Source organism: Microcaecilia unicolor, chromosome 7 (genome assembly GCF_901765095.1).
Source record: "Microcaecilia unicolor chromosome 7, aMicUni1.1, whole genome shotgun sequence".
Classification (NCBI taxonomy): Eukaryota; Metazoa; Chordata; class Amphibia; order Gymnophiona; family Siphonopidae; genus Microcaecilia; species Microcaecilia unicolor.
Window position 1 is genome coordinate 103879032 of NC_044037.1, and position 22730 is coordinate 103901761.

General features: G+C 46.4%; 1 protein-coding gene across 10 annotated transcripts in view; it reads left to right on the forward strand.

Moving 5' to 3' along the window:
• FGFR1OP (FGFR1 oncogene partner) overlaps positions 1–22730 on the forward strand; it is a 192372-nt gene that overhangs the window by 146831 nt on the left and 22811 nt on the right. For 9 of the 10 annotated variants that reach the window (XR_003942774.1, XM_030209094.1, XM_030209092.1 and 6 more), the window contains 2 exons: positions 16303–16345; positions 21000–21093. Coding sequence is in view for 8 of the 10 variants with exons in the window: in XM_030209094.1 (XP_030064954.1) it covers positions 16303–16345; positions 21000–21093 (137 nt within the window). In the remaining 2 variants the exon portion in view is untranslated. Of the gene's footprint in view, positions 1–16302; positions 16346–20999; positions 21094–22730 lie in introns of those variants that run through there. The other variant, XM_030209099.1, reaches the window with a different exon arrangement.

The window sequence follows — 22730 nt, forward strand, 5'->3', positions numbered from 1 at the left end:
CTGACCTCCTTTCCCAATCCAGTCCAATCCAATTCCTGGTCCTTCCCTCTGCTCCCCACCCACCCCTCCCAGTCCCATCCATCTCTTACTCCTTCCCTCTGCTCTCCACCCTCCCAGTCCCATCCATCTCTTACTCCTTCCCTCTGCTCTCCACCCTCCCAGTCCCATTCATCTCTTACTCCTTCCCTCTGCTCTCCACCCTCCCAGTCCCATTCATCTCCCCTCTGCTGCCCCCCCCCCCCCGCGAGGTCCAGGATCGTGACTCCGTTTACCCCCTCTCTTCCTCCCTCCCTCCGGTGCAGGCAGCAGTCTTCTTCAGCCTTTCTGTGTTCCTGGCAGCGGTAGCGACGTACACGCTGCCTTCGGTCTGCCCCGGAAGCCTTCTCTTCAAGTTCCTGTTCCCACCTATGCGGGAACAGGAACTTGAAGAGAAGGCTTCGGGGCAGAGCTGAAGGCAGCGTGTACGTCGCTACCGCTGCCAGGAACAAGAAAGACTTAGAGAAGATTGGTGCTGCCTGCGCCGGAGGGTAGGAAGAGAGGGGGTAGATAGACACGCTCGTCTCCGTCCGCTTCGCTGCTTCCCTGCCCTCTCTGTCTGCGTCCCGCCTTCCTCTGATGTCATTTCCTTTCGGGCGGGACGCAGACAGAGAGGGCAGGGAAACAGCGAAGCGGACGGAGACGAGCGCGTGCCTGCTTGTTTTTTTTTTTTCATTGTAGCGCCAGTCCACGTCCTCATCGTTTGGGGGGGGGGGGCATTGCCCCCCCTCGCCCCCCCCAGTCTACGCCTATGCTTTCATCCCCACCCACTCTTCACCAATAACATCACTAAGAGGTTGTTTTATTTTACTAAGCTGCGATAAGCGTTAGCCTGTGCTTACTGCAGCTTAAAAGGGCTCACCATGGAATGTGCTCGGGCCTCCTGTGGTAAGTTCCTAATCTGAACGCACAAACAGCACAATAAAAAATATCTTAATTGTTCCACAGAGGGGGCATGTCTGAGGGGAGGAGGGCAGAGTGGGCATTACTGTGCTAATCAGAGCGCAGTACATAGTAATATAGTAGATGACGGCAGAAAAAGACCTGCACGGTCCATCCAGTCTGCCCAACAAGACAAACTCATATGTGCTACTTTTTGTATATATCTTACCTTGATTTGTAACTGTCATTTTCAGGGCACAGACCATACAAGTCTGCCCAGCACTATCCCCGTCTCCCAACTACCAGCCCCGTCTTCCACCACCGGCTCTGGCACAGACCATATAAGTCTGGCCAGCACTATCCCCGCCTCCCACCACCAGCTCTGCCACCCAATCTTGGCTAAGCTCCTGAGGATCCATTTCTTCTGAACAGGATTCCTTTATGTTTATCCCACGCATGTTTGATTCCGCTTACCGTTTTTCCTCTTCACCCATCTCCCTTGCAGTAGATGCACTAACTGATTAGCACAGAATTAGCATGTGAGCCCTTATTGCCTACAAATAGTGTTAGTAAGTGGTTTTAATGGCTTCGCACTAATGTCAGCATTAGTGCATGTCTGTATATATTGAGAAAATAAAGAATATATCACTACAACGCAGTTTTTACACATTATCAATAGTAGTGAAAAAATGTTCAAAAACTCTCTCGAGAACAGAGGAAAAAGAGCCTTATTATACGCTGGACATATATATTTCTGGAAGCACTCAGTACTTCACTTAGGGCCCCTTTTACCAAGCTGCAGCAAAAGGGGGCCTGCGCTGGCGTCGGCACGTGTTTTTGATGCGTACTGAGGCCCCTTTTTACCACAGCAGGTAAAAGGTAGGTCTTGCTTTTCTGCAGGAAATGTCCACGTGGTAAGTAAAGCACTTGCCGCGCAGCCATTTTTTTGGGGGGGGGGGGGGGGGGGTGAGCCCTTGGGTAATGGTAAGGGCTCTCACGGTAACCTGGCAGCGTGTGGCACTGCCCGATTACCGTGGGTACACACCAGCACTATAAAAGTAAATATATTTTTGAAGCACCGGATATAACGTCGCACTGGGGGTGGGAAGTACCACTGGGCTGCTGCAGTATCCCAGCGGTACTTCCTTTTTAGCGAGCGGTAAGCTTACCGCTGCTTTGTAAAAGGGGCCCTAAATTTCTTCCAGCCAAATTTCAATCATCACCTCTTAAAAAAACTCTTGACAGTCTTTATTACATTATTTCTTCAATCATTTCTTTTTTTTATATATTTCAATATTTCTTCGTGATTCTTAACATTAAACATCAATATTTATCCCAAGGATTCTTGAACCACCATGTACCCAAACCAACTGTATTTCATGCTTGACTTTCTGCAATGCAAGTATAGCACTTAACTGCAAATTTTCATTCAGGCACATATTGTTACAAACTGCTGCGCTAGGGAACAATTCTCAAGTATATTACAATCAGCTTCCTAAATTCTGCTCTACAGGCTTTTCAAAATGGCTCCTCAATTTATCAAAAACACCAGCGCATGCATACATTTCAAATTGTAATATAAAGGAATATCGCCCATTCAGTCATATTGTTTAAGCCCTCTGGCTCCAGTGCTTTTAGATGAAAAATCCAGCACTGCTTAAACTGAGTCAGTTTCTTCTGCATCACCCCCTCTCCTGTTTGGCGGTATCCTATCAATGACAATACATTCAAAATCTTCCATTTTATGCTTGAGAGCCATGCAATGCACTACCAGCAGTGCACTCTGCTTTTGATGTTGAATCAATGTTCATCCTGGTACGTAAAGGGCGTGCCATCTTGTCCACAAATTGTATTGCAAGGGCATCACAAAGTGTAACTCACATAATCGGATTTACAATCTGTAACATGTCGTAAACCGTATTCTTTTCTGTCTACTGGATTAATAAATAGTATGCACTCTTTCATGATACTGCAAGATTTACACTGTCCATAAGAACATAAGAGTGGCCATACTGGGTCAGACCAATGGTTCATCTAGCCAGTATCATGTTTTCCACACAGTGGCCCAAGCCAGGTCACAAGTACCCGGTAGAAAACCCCAAATCGTGGCAACACTCCATACTACAAATCCCAGGGCAAGCATTTGCTTCCATTTCTGTCTCAATAGCAGACTATGGACTTTTCCTCCAGGAATTTGTCCAACCTTTTTTTAAACCCAGATACGCTAACCACTGTTACCACCTCCTCCGGCTTAACTATTCGTTGAGTGAAAAAATATTTCCTCCTATTTGTTTTAAAAGTATTTCCATGTAACTTCCTCGCATGTCCCCTAGTCTTTGTAGTTTTGGAATGAGTACACCAATCGTTGTACACCACTCAGGATTTTGTAGACCTCAATCATATCTCCCTTCATCTGTCTCTTTTCCAAGCTGAAGAGCCCTCTTTAGCCTTTTCTCATACGAGAGGAGTTCCATTCCCTTTATCATTTTGGTCGCTCTTCTTTGAACCTTTTCTAATTCCGCTTTTTCATTGTTTCCCATTTGATCTTATTGTCATAGTTGCTGGTAATGCTGTGGTACTCAAAATTTCTTTCAAGTTGGAACCCCTTGAATACACTATACACAATGATCTATTATAAAAAAAACTGGATGTGTCTTAATGATTTCCCAATGTTTACGCAGACTGTTAGCCACCACTCCCCCCCCCCCCCCCCCCCCCTCCATCATAAATTTCAAAACGCAAATATCTGTATCATCAGAGATAGAATTAGGTCCACTGCTATGTAACAGCCAACTTCTGTCATTTAAACCGAGGTCTCGTATGTGCTTTATGAATGACTTTTTTTGGAATATCCTCTTTGCTCCAGTGCAGATGAAAATTCCTCTGATTGCTTTTTAAAATCAGAAACTGTAGTACAAATTCTTCTAAATCTGAGGAATTGGGAATATGGTAGGCTATCTTTTAATCTTCTAGGATGACAGCTTCCATATTCTAACATTGTGTTCCTGACAGTCAGTTTTTTTTAAATACTTTCGTCAAAATAAATTTCAGTTTGTACAATAAGAACATCCAAAAAGTGAATAGTTTCAAATGAATGTTCTTGTGTAAAAAAAAACTAATGCAGAATTACGGTGATTCAACCACTCAAAAAATTCTTGCAATTCAGACTCTGACCTATTCCATAAAAGGAAAATGTAATCTTTAAAACGTTTCCAAAGGCAAATCTTCTCTGTGTATGGGAGTGCTTAATCCACTGATCTTCAGATTTCATCATATACAGATTTGCTATACTAGGAGCAAATGTAGCTCCCATTGCTACTTCCGATTTTTTGTAAATGTATCCTGAAAAAGAAAATTTTTTCTTTTAAAGCCATACTAGCTAATTTTATTAGAAAGTCTACAGGAACCTCATTAGGTGTAGGTCTTGCCTCTAAAGCTTCCTCTATTATTCCAATTGCTTCTTCCTGAGGTATCGAGGTATATAGTGACATAATATCTAAGGTCACCATCAAAAACTTCCTTTGTTTATTGCATTCCATCTCCTGTAATAATGTCAAAAAATGAGTAGTGCCTTTGATGTACGAAGGGGCTACCTGAGCTGCTGGTTGAAGAAATATGTCCACAGACCTCAAAAGAGGGTTCTAACACCAATCCTTTAGATGACAAAATAGGACATCCTGATGGATTTTCAGCATCTTTATGCACTTTTGGTAAGGCATAAAAAATGGGATAATTAGATGTGGGCTGTTTAAAAATCTCACTTCTTTAGCCGTCAAAAACCCTTGCTCAAAACCTTTATTGGTCAACTGTGTGTTGTATTCTTGGAGTTAAATCTACATCCAAGGGCTGATAAACTTCTACTATCCCCATGTGAGGATATTTACGAACATATTTAGAGCGGTCTTGTACTATCACTTCTCCCCCTTTGCCCTTTTAATTACTAATTGGTCATTATCCTTTAATTTCTTCAAAGACTTTAGTTCTTTAAATACTTTCACCACTGGATCTAGTGGTATCAGGGGAATCCATGTTGACTTCAGTGATACCCGTGACTTATCATGTCCACTGTCCTCGTCTGAAAAAAGTATTTTCAATTGTAACTCTCTAATAAATTCTTCAAGATCTACAAAAAATTGAAATTCATCAAAACTTTGGGTCGGTACAAATGAAAGACCCTTTGTCAACAGAGATAGATCAGAGGGTGATAACTTGTGAGAAGATAAATTCATTACCACTGACTGGACATTCTCTGGGGTCGAGTTGATCCCCACATTCTGTTTCGCGACCTCTCTCTCCGTCTTCTATAGTTCCTGCCTCTTCCTCCATGTGGAGGTCCTTCTAAAAAATCATCTCCACTTTCATTACCACTGGAGGGGTGATCTAAAGCTGAAATATCCTGGAATGATACTTGGATTTAAGAAGCTGATTGCAATATACTTAGTAACTGTTCTATAGCAGAGGAGTTTGTAACAATATGTGTCTGAATAAAAATTTGTGGTTAAGTGCTATGTTTGCGTTGCAGAGAGTCAAGCACAAATGGACATCCCATGAAGAAACGATCTGTGAAACGGGTCCCCATCAGGATTGTCTTAGATAAAGATAAGTGCTTTATGATTTACCCGCATGAAAAAAACAATTGATTTGGGTATATAGTGGTTCAAGAATCCTTGGGATGAATATTGATGTTTAATGTTAAGAATATTGATTGAAACTAGGCTGGAAGAAATTAAGTGAAGATTACTGAGTGCTTCCGGAAATATATATGTCCAATTTATACTGAGGCTCTTTTTCCTCTGTTCTCGGGAGAGTTTTTGAACATTTTTTCATTACTATTGATATTGTGTGAAAACATTAGTGCATGGCCATTAATAGTAAAAAAAAAAAAAAATCTGCCATTTTCCAGCTGCAGTACAAGTGGTCTAGCGTACGGGAAAATCCATGTAAGGACGCACTAAGACCAGTTATTACCACAGCTTAGTAAAAGGAGCCCTAAATGTTTACAGACTTTGTACAAAACTATAAATACACAACTAATGTAAGATTGTTTGGAGAGAAATACTACCAATAACTTACTGAAATTTAGAATTGTCTGTCCTAATAACCGTTTGTGTGACACAGATCTGCTTTTGGTTCAGTTACTTTTGGTGTTTGCTAACCTTGTCCTGGAGGCGTAATGATCAGTCGATTTTTCAGGATATCTTTAATGAATATCATGAGGTAGCTTTGTTTCTCCGAGGACAAGCAGGCTGCTTGTTCTCACGACTGGGTTGACGTCCACGGCAGCCCCCACCAACCGGAACAAAACTTCGCGGGCAGTCCCGCACGCAGGGCACGCCCACCGCGCATGCGCGGCCGTCTTCCCGCCCGTGCGTGACCGTTCCCGCTCAGTCTTTTCTTTTCCGCGCTGGAGAGAGCCATGTTCGTCTCTCTCTCTGTCAGCCCCGGAAACCGGATCGCGCTAACCGCAAATTTTTTTCTCTTTTTCTCTTTTCGTTTCATTGTTCTTCGTTTTTTCTGTTTAGTTAAAAAAAAAAAAAACCCGCTGAACTTTGTTTTCCCTCGTCTCTTAGCGGGGGCGTCGCGCTGCGGCCTTGTGGCCGCGCGGTCGATTTGTTTTCGAGGTTTATTTTACCGCCACCATCGATGACTTTGATTTCGCCGACGCGATTTTTCCGTCGATGTCCTCGAAGGTCCCGAGTGGATTTAAAAAGTGTGGTCGGTGTGGCCGGCATATCTCGCAGACCGACACTCACGCTTGGTGCCTCCAGTGCCTCGGGCCGGAGCACGATACCAAGACGTGCACTTTGTGTCTCGGTCTCCGGAAACGGACACAAGTAGCGAGGCAAGTTCTTTGGGATCGTCTTTTTGGAACTTGCGCCGGCCCCTCGCACCGATGGCATCGACCCCAGGAGCACAGGTCCCGTCGGCCCACCGGTCCTCCGGTGAAGGCAGGGGTGAGAGGCCGCGTGGGCAATCGGCCCCGGTCACTCCCTCTACCCAGGGCCCTCGGGACCGAACCCTGTCGGACCCGGTCCCTCGAGGCCGAGGGGGATCGACCTCCTCCTCCTCGATTCCACCAAGTGCCGATGACGGGCATCGCAAGAAGACGAAGAAGCACCGTCATCGGTCGCCCTCGATGCATCCGGCTCCCGGCGCCGGAGATGAGTCGACGCCGAGGAAGCGGCAGCGTCGAGAGGAGAGGTCCCCCTCTGTAGTAGAGGTACCGCCGCGTCAGGGTCCCAGCACTTCGGTGCAGTCTCCTGGACCCGAACAGCTTCCGGCACCGACGCCTCTACCGGCCCCCTCGCCTTTCCCGACAGCAGGCCTTGACGAGTGCCTCCGAGCTATCCTTCCGGGGCTCCTGGAAGGGCTGATGCGCCAGACTGTGCCAGTGTCGGGGGTGCTTGCGTCCTCGGCGCCGTTGACTGTGGCGCCGGCGAGCTCTAGCCCGGTGCCGAGGCCTTCGACACCGATGCCGCTTGCGGCGCCGGTCTCGACCGCCACGCAGGTGGAGTCCCCGTCGACGTCGATGGAGGGAGCTTCATCCCCGCCGGCGCGGGAGTCCACCGCTCGATGACGCCACCGAGGCCTCGGTGCCTCGACGTTGAGCCGGGCCCGGTTGAGGACTCAGCTGCACGAGCTTATGTCCGACACCGAGGAAGAGGCCTCGTGGGGGGAGGAGGAGGACCCCAGATATTTCTCCTCAGAGGAGTCTGTGGGCCTTCCCTCCGACCCCACTCCTTCACCAGAGAGGAAGCTCTCGCCACCTGAGAGCCTCTCCTTTGCCTCCTTTGTCAGGGATATGTCTATTTGCATTCCCTTTCCCGTGGTCTCTGTGGATGAGCCGAGGGCTGAGATGCTCGAGGTCCTCGACTATCCATCACCACCTAGAGAGTCCTCCACGGTACCGTTGCACAATGTCCTCAAAGAGACACTGCTTCGGAACTGGTTGAGACCACTATCTAATCCCACCATCCCCAAGAAAGCAGAGTCCCAATACAGGATCCACTCAGACCCAGAGTTAATGCGGCCCCAATTGCCTCATGACTTGGCGGTCGTGGACTCTGCTCAAGAGGGCACGGAGTTCGAGGGATACCGCCTCGGCCCCCCTGGGGCGGGAGTCTCGCACTCTGGACTCGTTTGGGAGGAAGGCCTACCAATCTTCCATGCTCGTGACCCGCATCCAGTCTTACCAGCTCTACACGAGCATCCACATGCGGAATAATGTGAAGTAACTGACGGACCTGGTTGACAAGCTCCCGCCGGAGCAGTCCAGGCCTTTTTAGGAGGTGGTCAGGCAGCTGAAGGCATGCAGAAAGTTCCTGTCCAGGGGTATATATGACACCTGTGACGTGGCATCTCGTGCTGCGGCCCAAGGTATAGTGATGCACAGGCTCTCATGGCTGCGTGCCTCTGACCTGGACAACCGCACCCAGCAGAGACTGGCCGACGTCCCTTGCCGGGGGGATAATATAAGTCGAGAAGGTCGAGCAGCTGGTGGACCAACTGCATCAGCAGGAAACCGCCCTCGACAATCTCTCCCACCGGGCGCCTTCAGCACCCACCTCAGCAGGTGGACGTTTTTCCCGGGCCCGGCAGGCTGCGCCCTATGCTTTTACCAAGCGTAGGTTCACCCAGCCGGCCCGAAGGCCTCGTCAGGCACAGGGACAGTCCCAGTGCGCTCGTTCTCGTCAACAGCGTGCGCCTAAGCAGCCCCCTGCGCCTCCACAGCAAAAACCGGGGACGGGCTTTTGACTGGATCCATGGGAACATAGCCGCCCTCAAAGTGTCCGTACCGGACGATCTGCCGGTCGGAGGGAGGTTAAAATTTTTTCACCAAAGGTGGCCTCTCATAACCTCCGACCAGTGGGTTCTCCAAATAGTGCGGTGCGGATACGCCCTGAATTTGGCCTCTCTGCCACCAAATTGTCCCCCGGGAGCTCAATCCTTCAGCTCCCATCACAAGCAGGTACTTGCAGAGGAACTCTCCGCCCTTCTCAGCGCCAATGCGGTCGAGCCCATACCACCCGGGCAGGAAGGGCAGGGATTCTATTCCAGGTACTTCCTTGTGGAAAAGAAAACAGGGGGGATGCGTCACATCCTAGACCTGAGAGGCCTGAACAAATTCCTGGTCAAAGAAAAGTTCAGGATGCTTTCCTTGGGCACCCTTCTGCCAATGATTCAGAAAAACGATTGGCTATGTTCCCTGGATTTAAAGGACGCATACACTCACATCCTGATACTGCCAGCTCACAGACAGTATCTCAGATTCCGCCTGGGCGCACGGCACTTTCAGTATTGTGTGCTGCCCTTTGGGCTTGCCTCTGCCCCACGGGTGTTTACAAAGTGCCTAGTGGTGGTAGCAGCGTATCTCCGCAAGCTGGGAGTGCACGTGTTCCCATATCTCGACGATTGGCTGGTCAAGAACACCTCGGAGGCAGGAGCTCTCCGGTCCGTGCAGTGCACTATTCAACTCCTGGAGCTGCTGGGGTTTGTGATAAATTACCCAAAGTCCCATCTCCAGCCAGCCCAGTCTCTGGAATTCATAGGAGCTCTGCTGAATACTCAGACGGCTCATGCCTTCCTTCCTGAGGCGAGGGCCAACAACCTCCTGTCCCTGGCTTCCCAGACCAGAGCGTCGTAGCAGATCACAGCTCGGCAGATGTTGAGACTTCTGGGTCATATGGCCTCTACAGTTCATGTGACTCCCATGGCTCGTCTTCACATGAGATCTGCTCAATGGACCCTAGCTTCCCAGTGGTTTCAAGCCACCGGGAATCTAGAAGATGTCATCCGCCTCTCCACCAGTTGCCGCACTTCACTGCACTGGTGGACCATTCGGACCAATTTGACCCTGGGACGTCCATTCCAAATTCCACAGCCCACGAAGGTGCTGACGACGGATGCATCTCACCTGGGGTGGGGAGCTCATGTCGATGGGCTTCACACCCAGGGTCTGTGGTCCCTCCAGGAAAAGGATCTGCAGATCAACCTCCTGGAGCTCCGAGCGATCTGGAACGCACTGAAGGCTTTCAGAGATCGGCTGTCCTGTCAAATTATCCAAATTCGGACAGACAATCAGGTTGCAATGAATTACATCAACAAGCAGGGGGGCACCGGATCTCACCCCCTGTGTCAGGAAGCCGTAGGGTTGTGGCGTTGGGCTTGCCAGTTCGGCATGCTCCTCCAAGCCACATACCTGGCAGGCGTAAACAACAGTCTGGCCGACAGACTGAGCAGAGTCATGCAACCGCACGAGTGGTCGCTCCATTCCAGAGTGGTACGCAAGATCTTCCGAGAGTGGGGCACCCCCTTGGTGGACCTTTTCGCCTCTCAGACCAACCACAAGCTGCCTCTGTTCTGTTCCAGACTTCAGACACACGGCAGGCTAGCGTCGGATGCCTTTCTCCTTCATTGGGGGACCGGCCTCCTGTATGCTTATCCTCCCATACCTTTGGTGGGGAAGACCTTACTGAAGCTCAAGCAAGACCGCGGCACCATGATTCTGATAGCGCCCTTTTGGCCCTATCAGATCTGGTTCCCTCTTCTTCTGGAGTTGTCCTCAGAAGAACCGTGGAGATTGAAGTGTTTTCCGACTCTCATTTTGCAGAACGACGGAGCGTTGCTGCACCCCAACCTTCAGTCTCTGGCTCTCACGGCCTGGATGTTGAGGGCGTAGACTTCACTGCGTTGGGTCTGTCTGAGGGTGTCTCCCGTGTCTTGCTTGCCTCTAGGAAGGATTCCACTAAAAAGAGTTACTTTTTCAAGTGGAGGAGGTTTGTCGTTTGGTGTGAGAGCAAGGCCCTAGAACCTCGTTCTTGCCCTGCACAGAACCTGCTTGAATACCTTCTGCACTTATCAGAGTCTGGCCTCAAGACCAACTCAGTAAGGAATCACCTTAGTGCGATTAGTGCTTACCATTATCGTGTGGAAGGTAAAGCCATCTCTGGAGAGCCTTTAGTCGTTCGATTCATGAGAGGCTTGCTTTTGTCAAAGCCCCCTATCAAGCCTCCTGCAGTGTCATGGGATCTCAACGTCGTCCTCACCCAGCTGATGAAACCTCCTTTTGAACCACTGAATACCTGCCATCTGAAGTACTTGACCTGGAAGGTCATTTTCTTGGTGGCAGTTACTTCAGCTCGTAGGGTCAGTGAGCTTCAAGCCCTGGTAGCTCATGCTCCGTATACCAAATTTCATCACAACAGAGTAGTGCTCCGCACCCACCCAAAGTTCCTGCCGAAGGTGGTGTTGGAGTTCCATCTTAACCAGTCAATTGTCTTGCCAACATTCTTTCCCAGACCGCATACCCGCCCTGCTGAACATCAGTTGCACACATTGGACTGCAAGAGAGCATTGGCCTTCTACTTGGAGCGGACACAGCCCCACAGACAGTCCGCCCAATTGTTTGTTTCTTTCGACCCTAACAGGATAGGGGTCGCTGTCGGGAAACGCACCATCTCCAATTGGCTAGCAGATTGCATTTCCTTCACTTATGCCCAGGCTGGGCTGACTCTAGAGGGTCATGTCACGGCTCATAGTGTCAGAGCCATGGCAGCGTCGGTGGCTCACTTGAAGTCAGCCACTATTGAAGAGATTTGCAAGGCTGCGACGTGGTCATCTGTCCACACATTCACATCACATTACTGCCTCCAGCAGGATACCCGACGCGACAGTCGGTTCGGGCAGTCGGTGCTGCAGAATCTGTTTGGGGTGTAAATCCAACTCCACCCTCCAGGACCCGAATTTATTCTGGTCAGGCTGCACTCTCAGTTAGTTGTTCTTCGTAGGTCAAATTTCTGTTGTACCCTCGCCGTTGCGAGGTTAAATTGACCTGGATTCTTGTTTTGAGTGAGCCTGAGAGCTAGGGATACCCCAGTCGCGAGAACAAGCAGCCTGCTTGTCCTCGGAGAAAGTGAATGATACATACCTGTAGCAGGTGTTCTCCGAGGACAGCAGGCTGATTGTTCTCACCTACCCTCCCTCCTCCCCTTTGGAGTTGCGTTTTGATCATTTGCTTGTCATTCAACTGAGCGGGAACGGTCACGCACGGGCGGGAAGACGGCCGCGCATGCGCGGTGGGCGTGCCCTGCGTGCGGGACCGCCCGCGAAGTTTTGTTCCGGTTGGTGGGGGCTGCCATGGACGTCAACCCAGTCGTGAGAACAATCAGCCTGCTGTCCTCGGAGAACACCTGCTACAGGTTTGTATCATTCACTGTACATTTGGTCTCTAACTGGGAATGTGGTTGGGAGGGGGGTGGACTTTTTCACATCACTGTGTGTTTGAAGACTGCTTTATTCCACTAGAATAGTAAGTGTTTTTTAAAGTTATGTTTTTAATTCATGTGTTACCTGTTTCGTTTCTCTGTTAATTTATTAGTGTAAACAATTTTTTGTTGAACAAATGAATAAAAATACAGCAGTTCAAACAGAAACATAGGTAGTTCAATTAGTTTTAGCAATTTACATTTCTGGCCCTATCCCCCCCCCTCGACCCTTCATTCAAAGTATTGTAAGGTTGTATAGTTGTTATGAGTAACTAGCAATAAACAAACTCAGAGACTTTAATGTAACGTACCATGTGTAATAACAATTCCACCCACACTATTCCCTCCCCAAACCCCCTGGAGCCCCCTTCTTTCCTCCCAACCCTCAGTTACAGACACAGTACGTTTTAGGAGGAGGAACTTTATTTCTTAACCCCCCCCCCCCCCCCCGAAATGGCTCTAACAAACAAAGTATATTAGATGACTAAGGCAAATAAATGTAACTTTGCGAAGGACATGTGTGGCCTCTCAGTCTGCTGTCAACTGCCTAACCCACCCCTGAAAACCAACCACCCCCCAGACTCTATCCCCCTTACCCCCCTCCTAATAGTTTACACTAAGATTTACAGGGTATTTAATATCTGGCTACAGCCTTTTGGATGCAAGGTTAGCAAAAGAGGTTTCTAAACCCATAAATACAATTGCTTTTTTGGGGGGGACCATGGGCATCCCGTGCCTCCCACTGAGCCAGAAGATGAAACACGTTTCTCCAGTGCCAATAGGTCAGAGCTTCCGATGACAACCTGTGTTGCATAATACATTTCCTTGCCATTAAGGCCATTTTGATCCACCGAGCCTATACCAGAAATACCTAGTGACTGCCCGATATATCACTGCAGTTGCATCCAAAATCTCTGCACCTTAATACAGTGCAGCAGGGAATGCACAAAAGTATTCCGTTCTCTGGAGCATTTTGGGCAGGTAGGTATACTGAGTAGACCCGCTTTGTACATTTGCATTTGTGTACCATAAGCCCTAAGCAAGCCTCTAAAATAGCATTCATGCAACCAGGCACAGGCAGTAAGAGAGGGGATACTCTGTACATTTAACATTAAATCCCAAACCTTCATTGTCAATCCAATTCCCCCTCCCAACGTGTCCAAATTACCTCCAAAGATTTGGCCTTTCAAACTAATGGAGGGCTTTGTAGGTCATCGATACAGAGATTGTTCTCTCTGAAATGCCATTAAAAAAAACTTCCCTAATCCGTTGACCCATTTTGAGCCTAAGCTGAGCTGTATCCAGAGAGGCCACGTAGTGCTGCAACTGATAATAAGCGTATCTATGCGCCCAACCAATCTCCAACTTCTGTTGAAGTAACTCAAGGGGAAGGAGCTGACCCCCAGTATCCAAAAGCTGCTCTAGTGAGGCCCATTCTAACCGCTCCCAGTCCTGGAAGGTCTTATTTTCCATACCCATAGGAAAACCCAAATTACCCCCAATGGTAAACAATCAGTGACCAGTGCACTGCCTCCCAGACCTCGAATGAGGGGTCTCCAAATATCCCACAGCGAGCGAAGAAGTAAACTTTTCCTCAGCCTGGGTGGAAGTTGAGCCTTAGGATGATGTAATAAGGAATATACATTGTAAGGGGCATAATGAGCCCACTCTAATTCCAAAGGTGTAAAGTGAGATTTAGTTAACGTCCAGTCCCTAAGGTGATGCAACAAGCATGCTTTGTTATGTAAGTGCAAGTTTGGTAAGCCCAATCCTCCTTAACTCCAGCTTCCCACAAACTGATGAAGGGGCAATTTTGGCTTCTTCCCTGCCCAACAGAATTTTGATAATACCTGATAAAATTTATGCAGGTCCTTTTTCAACAAGAATAAGAGAAGTGACTGAAGGAGATGTGGAGGGGCATTTTAGATAGAAACGTCTAAGTCGGAATTTGGATGTTTTACAAAGATGTCCAAATTCAGAGGCGGGGAGAAGGTTATTTTCGAAAAAAGATGGATATCCATCTTTTGTTTCAAAAATACCGAGGACGTCCTGTGATTTGGATGTCTTTCTGATTTGGACGTCCTTGTTTTTGGTCCATTTTAGAACAAAAAACGTCCAAATGCAAGACGTCCAAAACAGAGGAGGAATGGCTTAATGGTTATTGCAGCGGGCTTTGATCCTGGCAACATGGATTCATATATTATATGTATTGGAAATAAAGCCTATGCAGATTTATTTCATGGACATCCTGTAAAAAAAACAAACAAACAGCTGGCTGTGGGAGTATCCAGAATAAGTTTGGGAAGTCCTGATTTAGATGTCACAACATAAAACTGAAGACTGAAGATTATTATTACTAGTAAAAAAGGTCCGTTTCTGACACAAATGAAGCGGGCGCTAGCAAGGTTTTCCTCGGAGTGTGTATGCTTGAGAGAGTGTGTGTGTGAGAGAGAGAGAGAGAGTGAATGTACGAGTGTGTGTGTATGACCGAGAGAGTGAGAATGGGTGAGAGTGTGTGTGTGAGAATGAGAGTGTGTGCGACTGCGTATCTGAGACACAGTGAGTGTGATAGAAAGTGTGTTTCACACAGATACAGTATGTGTGAGAGAGTATGTGTGCGATACACAGACTCTGAACAGCCACCCATGTCCAGCGACCCTCCTCTCTCCCCTGCCCCCCTCCAGCCACCCATGTCCAGCGACCCTCGTCTCCCCTTGCCCTCCCTCCAGCCACCCATGTCCAGCGACTCTCCCCTGCCCCCCCAGCCATCCATATCCAGCGACTCTCCCCTGCCCCCCAGCCATCCATGTCCAGCCACCCTCCTCTCTCCCCTGCTCCCCCTCCAGTGACCCATGTCCAGCGACCCTCCTCTCCCCCTGCCCCCCTCCAGCCACCCTTGTCCAGCGACTGTCCTCTCTCTCCCCTACCCCCCTACAGCCACCCATGTCCAGCGACTCTCCCCCCCCCTCCAGCCACCCATGTCCATCAACTCTCCTCTCTCCCCTGCCCCCCCTCCAGCCACCCATGTCCAGCGACTCTCCTCTCTCCCCTGTCCCCCCTCCAGCCACCCAGGTTGTCCAGCGAATTATTCGGGGCAGGCAGGAAAGATCCCTAGTCTTGTCTGCCCACTGCTGGCGTTGACCCTCCCCCGCTACTGGATCGCTCTTCAAAATGGCCACTGAGACTTCAGCAGAGAGGAGAGTTGCTGGACATGGGTGGCAGGAGGGGGGGGGCAGGGGAGAGAGGAGGGTCGCAGAACATGGGTGGCTGGAGGGGGGCGGGGGGGAGAGGAGGTTCGCTGGACATGGGTGGCTGGAGGGAATTTCAATGCAGGGGGCCCAGCTGGGTGGCGGACGGAGGGGGGGAGCGGCGGCGAACTCAGGGGGGGGGCGGAGGGGGGAGCAGTGGCTACGGCGACCTCGGGGGGGTGGAGGGGAGGAGCGGTGGCGACCTCGGGGGGGGGTGAAGGGGTGAGCAGTGGCGACCTTGGGGGGGGGCGAGGGCGGCAGGGGCGGGGCCTCGTGCTGCTATCATGTGGTTGGTTAGTGCTGCGTGTGACGTCAGCCTGATCTACGAAGCCTAGCAGACCAACTCCAAAGAAAGCCACGGACACAGGCAGCAAGACACATAGAACGTTGGAGATGAGAATTGTTATATAGGATTATTATTATTAATAAACAACTTATAGCCCGCTCTATCCAATGTTTAAAACATGTTACAACTATATATACATATCATTTTTAATAACATCTAGACAAAGCCAAAGTTACATATAAAATTTAAAATGAAAAATAATATGGGATTCCAAATTCATAATAATACAAGAGTAACTACTACAACTGTGATTGTAAAAATTTATGTCATGCTTTTCCTTCTTATCAATACTGTAGTCAGAATGATTATAACATCATAGCACTATCATTCTACAGATTACTTTTCATTACATTGATAAGTTTTTTTTTAATTAAGTCTGAATCCTTTTCCCACCAGATATTCTCCACATACTATTAATCTGTGTTCTCTGTGCAGTGTTCCTTGTCATTCTTATCTGTCAGCAGATCAACTGGGAGCCATTCCTTTGATTTTGGATGTTTATTAAACCCTCTCTTGTTTCATTTAGGAATTGGAGATGAAGATGATGATTATATTGATGATTTTAACAGGTAATATATATATTGAGCTTTAAAATGCATGCATTCTGAATAAAATATACAACAAGGAAACTCAGTTAAAATGGTCAACCTCCTTGTCCTCTTCTGATTTCTATTGTACTGGAGCCATAAGTAGTAACTGGGAGAAAATATAAAATGTATAGAGAAAATGCTCTGGAGCGAGGGCCCTGGGAGGATCAGGGTGGACCTGCGAGTCACCCCGGAGAAGGCTGTGAGGATATGCAGATGAGCTGCAAGTCCTCCACAGCATCTGGAAGGCAGCTGGTGAGAGCACTGGGCACCTTGAGTGAAGGCACCGAGTGGATCTGAGTGGACCTGGGAGTCACCCCGGAGAAGGCTATGAGGATATGCAGATGAGCTGCAAGTCCTCCACAGCACCTGGAAGGCAGCGGGTGGGAGCAAAAGACTGAAAGAAGATTAGCCAAATCCAGCATGAGGGAACTGAGGCCAATGCCGGACAGACTTCTACGTCTGTGTCCCGCAAATAGCAAAAGACTAAAAGAAGATTGGGCAGCTTCAGTTTTGTACATCACTTTGCCATGTGCTGTGAGTGAGGATGCTGTGCAGCTAAAGGTGGAGGGGAAGACATCTTGACTATTTAATATTGAATATTGTCAGCAATACTTGGAGTCTTGGTAATAACCACATAACATCCCCATCATGTTTGGCTGCCTATATGGTTGGTAAGATGGAGACTTGACAACCAGCATTTAAGCAGCATGGGTGACTGGGGCCCGCAACAGATTGGCAGGCATGACTCTGGCCATCTTGTTGGGCAGACTGGATGGACTATGCGGGTCTTTATCTGCCATCATTTACTATGTAACACATATGCTACTATTTGTATTTGATAATGACCCTAGACACAGGCAATCTGCTGAAACATGGCCTGTGTTGGGTATTTAATAAAGCTGCTTCCTTTATCCTACTCCTGACCAACTTCATTGTGTTTGCTCTCTTTCAGTGTTTTTTGTTTATTCCCTTTGTTCTTGTTCCATTATTACAAGATTAACAATGTAATTCATGTGAGAGATGCATTTTTGTATTGAGAGATGGCTAAGCCAGTCATAAAAGGTGAAATCATAGCATAATCCAGCTATAAAAAGAAATCACAAGATAGTGAAATCTTGTTAAAACGCCAAGTTTGAATGGATCACCAAAAATTTGGGCAATTCCCAGCATGGGGTAATAAGGCACAGTTCTTAGCCACACAAACGGCTTTAACGAATTCCTTCTGATCAGTGATCCCATTAGACTACATTATATTACCAGTACCAATTACATCGTTTTAAGAATAAAAATGGGAAGATGCTGGCTCGTTTGGCTAAAAATTGGAGTGCACCCTGAAGGATCTTATTGTTGCATAATGAGTATGGATAGCTAGTTCGTTAGGATCGGAAAATAGCCCAGGTTTATTCCACATCCCAGCCAGCTGTTTTGGATAGTGAGACATATCTGGCAGCCCAGACATTTCTCATCTGTCAAATGAGGATAGAGAACTGTTGGGTGTTCCATTTACTGAGGAAGAGGTGGGTTAAGCTATTCAATGAAGCCCGCTATGCAAGGTGGAGTTCTATAAGCTTTTGAAAGATGAAGTGATAAAACCAATCACCACAAAGTTTGAGCAGATAATGACTGTTAAATCTGTCTGTCTTTGGCGCAAATAGTGGTGTTAGCTAAGCCAGGAAAGGATCCGTTGATCTTAGACCTATTTCTTTACTCTGCTTTGAGGCTAAATTGCTAGCTAAGGACTTTGCAAACTGACTTGTCCAGGTGTTACCTACCTTGGTGGCTGAACCCAAAGTGGGATTTGTGCAGGGGCAGTATGCAGTTAAAATTATCTGAAAGATCTTGGCAACCTTGGAGGTTTTGAGACAGAGAGGAGAGCCTTCTCTGCTCATAGGTTTGATGCATAGAAGGCTTTCGATCTTGTTAAGGGAGCTACATTAGATCTAATCCTTAGTGGAATGCAGGGCATGGTACGAGAGGTAATGATGTTGGATCCGCTGGGAAACAGTGACCATAACAGGATCAAATTTGAGCTGCTATCTGGAGTGAAGTCACTAAAGAAATCCACTGTAGCAGCATTCAATTTTTGAAAGGGTGACTAAGACAAAATGAGGAAAATGATTAAAAAGAAGCTGAAAGGGTCAGCTGCAAAGGTTTGGACTTTAAATCAGGCTGGACTTAGTTTAAAAATACCATAATGGAAGCCCAGATCAGATGTATTCCACTTATTAACAAAGGTGAAAAGAAAAGCAAATGATAGCGTGGTTAAAAGGTGAAGTGAAAGAGGCAGAGCCAAAAGAGCATCCTTCAAAGAATGACAAAAGAATCCGAATGAAGAAAATAAGAAGCAACATAAGCACTGTCAAGCTAAATACAAAACACTGATAAAGAAGGCTAAAAGAGAATTTGAAAAAAAACTTTCTATGGAGACAAAAACTCATAGTAACACCTTTTTCAGGTACATCAGAAGCAGAAAGCCTGTGAGGGAATCCACGCGATTGTTAGATTATGATGGAGCAAAAAGGACATTCGAGGAGGACAAGGCCATCGCGGAGAGATTGAATGAATTCTTTGCTTCAGTCTTTATGGAAGATGATGTAAGAGATCTACCTGTACGGAAATGGTTTTCAAGGGTGACGATGCGGAGGAACTGAAAGAAATCTCGGTGAACTGGAAGATGTACTGAGCCAAATTGACAAGTTAATGAGTGATAAATCACCTGGGCCGAATGGCATACACACCCCAGAACTCTACAGCAAATTCAAATTTGTTTACTCAAAAAAGGATCTGATAAGTGTGTCTAGGGAGTGCACTAAGTCTTGCTTTGGGGGGGGGGGGGGAGGGTGATTAAATTGAAAATTGTGAAGCTTCACGTGAATTGGAAGCAGGGAGGATAGGGGGCTTCTGAACTTAAAATGATATAATCAGGATGTCTATTGCGGTACTTACAGGATTGGATATTAGAAATTACCCCTTTAAGTTTTGAAAGGGAATTCATCTCTGCATGGCACATGTATTATATATTGCAGGCTCATAGCTATGACCTCGCCATACACTGGCACATAGTACCTTGATAAAACTTTTACATCAATTATGGTAGCATTTACGGCGAGGCACCGGGATACATGACAGTCATCATCGACCTGCCAACCAGAAACTCCACAAAATCTGCGCAATCATATCTAAACCTCCACTACCCAAGCTGCAAAGGACTCAAATTCAAATCCACCTATGCAACCAGCTTTTCCTACCTAAGCGCACAACTGTGGAACGCATTGCCAAAAGCAGTAAAAACTATGTTCTACCACCTAAATTTTCAGAAAGCACTAAAGACAGACCTGTTCAGAAGAGCATACCCCACTGACCCAACATAAAAATACCGGTCACTTGTGACACAACATAACCAAAGACTGCAACGGACATTACCTGACTCTTCTTCCCCCTTTCCCTCTCTAAGTTCCCCCCAACTGTTTCCTACCATACATATACCTCATTATACCATAATATCACTTTGTATTCATTCATACTATGTATTTGTTCAAACCGTAATCGGCTAACACCGTTAACGGTTATATGTAAGCCACATTGAGCCTGCAAAAGGTGGGAAAATGTGGAATACAAATGTAACAAATAATAATAAATTCCATGGCAATATGTGGAGTAACTGTTTTTCAGCATGATGGAGCACCTTTCCCATGGTATAAAACCTGTCACAAAGTGACTGACTCTGGCTATCATATCCTTAGTCCATGGCCAGGGAATTCCCCTAAATGTCATTGAGAATGTCTGAAATGTGGGCTTTTGGTGCTCCTCCTGCTTCTGCAGGATACTGGTGCAAAAATGTTTTCAGTTAGTGACCTCATCTGACTTGGCATAAAGTAACTGGTACATGTTTGTAACTTCTGCATGAGGTTCCATATAACAAAGTACTGATTTTTCTAGGCCACTATTTCTGTTGTCAGTAAGAACGTCTTTCAAAAAACCTTACTCATCTTTACTCATCTCATACAGCACGTCAGTCCATGAGGCCAGCATCATATTAACTAACTTTGAATGTTTCTATTAAAAAAAAAACCTAGTCATGATTTTCCTTCATTTGCATTTTTAAAATGTTTTCTTGTAATTCCTCCTTTTCCCCAGTTATCTTTATTATATAATCTTACAAGTTTCCTATATTTTCCAACAGTCTAAAATTGTCAGCACTTAAAAATTCCATCTTAATTTAATTTCAGCCTTAAGTGAAATCACCAGAAATCCAGAAAAATCCATGGGTTTGTAGTGTGCTTATCTTATTTGGCTGTACTGTTCTCCCTTATTTATCTCCCTCCCTGTCATTCTTGTTCCTTTCCCATTATGTGCATCACCTCTGTTCTCCTTCCTTTGGACTCTACCAGTTCCCTTTTATCTTTCACTTTTGAGAAGACCCGTGGAGATAAATCTTTCTGATGATGAAATATCTAAGAGCCTAATTTCCTACCAAAAGGAAATGGAAAATATTTCTTCTTATTTACTTTAGTTCAGATTAATTCAGGATGAAATACTTTCACCAAAGATGACACAGAGCTCTAAGAAATATAAGTAGAAAAGAAGAAAAAAGATTTAATATATTGATGTATGTTTTCTTGTTATACTCCAGTATGAGTCATCGATCTGATAAAAGTGAAATTAGTATTGGTGAAGAGATAGAAGAAATTTCTGTGGAAGGAGAAGACTTCAATGCCAGTGATAAAGTAAGGCATTCTTTAATTTGTATATTAAAAATAAAATTAAGTTAGTGTTCTGTTCTCTTATTAGAACATTAGATGAGCCATATCAAGTCAGACTGAGCTCCATCAAGCCCAGCATCCTGTCTCTGGTCAGTCTAAGTCACAGGTACCCAACAGATCCCAAAGAGTAGATCAAGCTGCTCTTAGGTCATTCCAGGGTTAAAGAGATGGCTTTCCTAAGTGTACCTGACTAATGATTTCAATCTTCATTTGAACCCCTGCTGTAAGTCGCTTAACCATGTTCTCTGGCAGTAGATTCCACGGGTTAAGTATATGCATGAAAAGAATATTTTATACAATTTTTTTTCAGCTTCCTGGCTTTTTTTTTTTAACTCTGTTTTATTTATTTTCCAATAATATATATACCCTTTCCCACCATCCTCCCCCATCTCAATAATTTCCCAGGGTTAATCCTCTGACGATTTCTCCCATCCCAGAAAATATGACTATATCTTCTCAAAATATGTTATTCGATTAGAACTTAGGGCAGCTAGCGTAGACATTTTACACAAAAGTTGGACCTTATGCACCTCTCAAAGCCCTGGTGGCTGAGGGGCCTCCACTTTGTCGCCGTTCTAACTGAGCAGCCTGTTGGTTGTTAATTTAACAGAGTATCCACCCCAATCATGATTGTCTAAACTTGCATCATATTCCTTCTGGGGCCAATATTCAAGTCGCAGGAGGGTGCCCAGCTAACTCCCTCAGTCGGCGGTCAGCCTGGATATTCAATGCTGGGCTGTTTCTAGTGACTGGCATTGAATATCCGGTTTATTTTTAGAGGTTTAAAGTTAAACTGGCTAAGTCGATATTCGAAGATAGCCGTTTAACTTCAAACTGGCTAAAGATATACCAGCTATTTAAGTGGCCCAATGTGGCTATGTACAATAGCTGGATATAAATTGAATATTCGGAGATAGCTAGCTAGATCATGCAGTGTAGCTGGTTATATCCTAGGCGCTAACTGGGAATATTCAGTGGGAGATAACTGGCTATCCCCTGCTGAATGTCGCCAGAAAGCTGGTTAAATGCCATTTAACCAGCCAGGTGCCGTTCCTGGATGGTTAAATGGTTTTGAATATTGAAAGGGGGGGGGGGGGTGGTCTGTCTTTTCTCTGTTCTTGGCTGACAAATCCTTTATCATTTTAGTTGCCCTTCTTTTGAAATGGGGCAACCAGAACTGTACAGGTAGTCAAAAGAGTTTTACTGCATCGTGAACTATTCAAAGACATAATGATGTCCCTTTTCAAATAATCCATAACTTTCGTTTTGCTTTTTTGGCAACTATGGCACAGTGGACTGAAAATTTTAATGACTTGTCCACATTGGGGTGGGGGGGGGGGGGGGGGAGAAACATGAGCTATGAGCATCTATGGTCAACTGTCTCAAAATGGGCAGCAGTAACACGTGCAAGATGCCTATGGCAAATGAAGGGGGACAAAATATGTAAGTCTGGGAGAATCGAGATATATGTATCTGGCACCTGGCCGCAAAATACCTGTGGGGATACCCGCATTTAGATGGCACTGTCTTCATGAGTAGAGTATGCATTAGCAGCTATGCCCTCCACTTACACTTCTTCCTGCACCTCCCAGGCCTCTAGT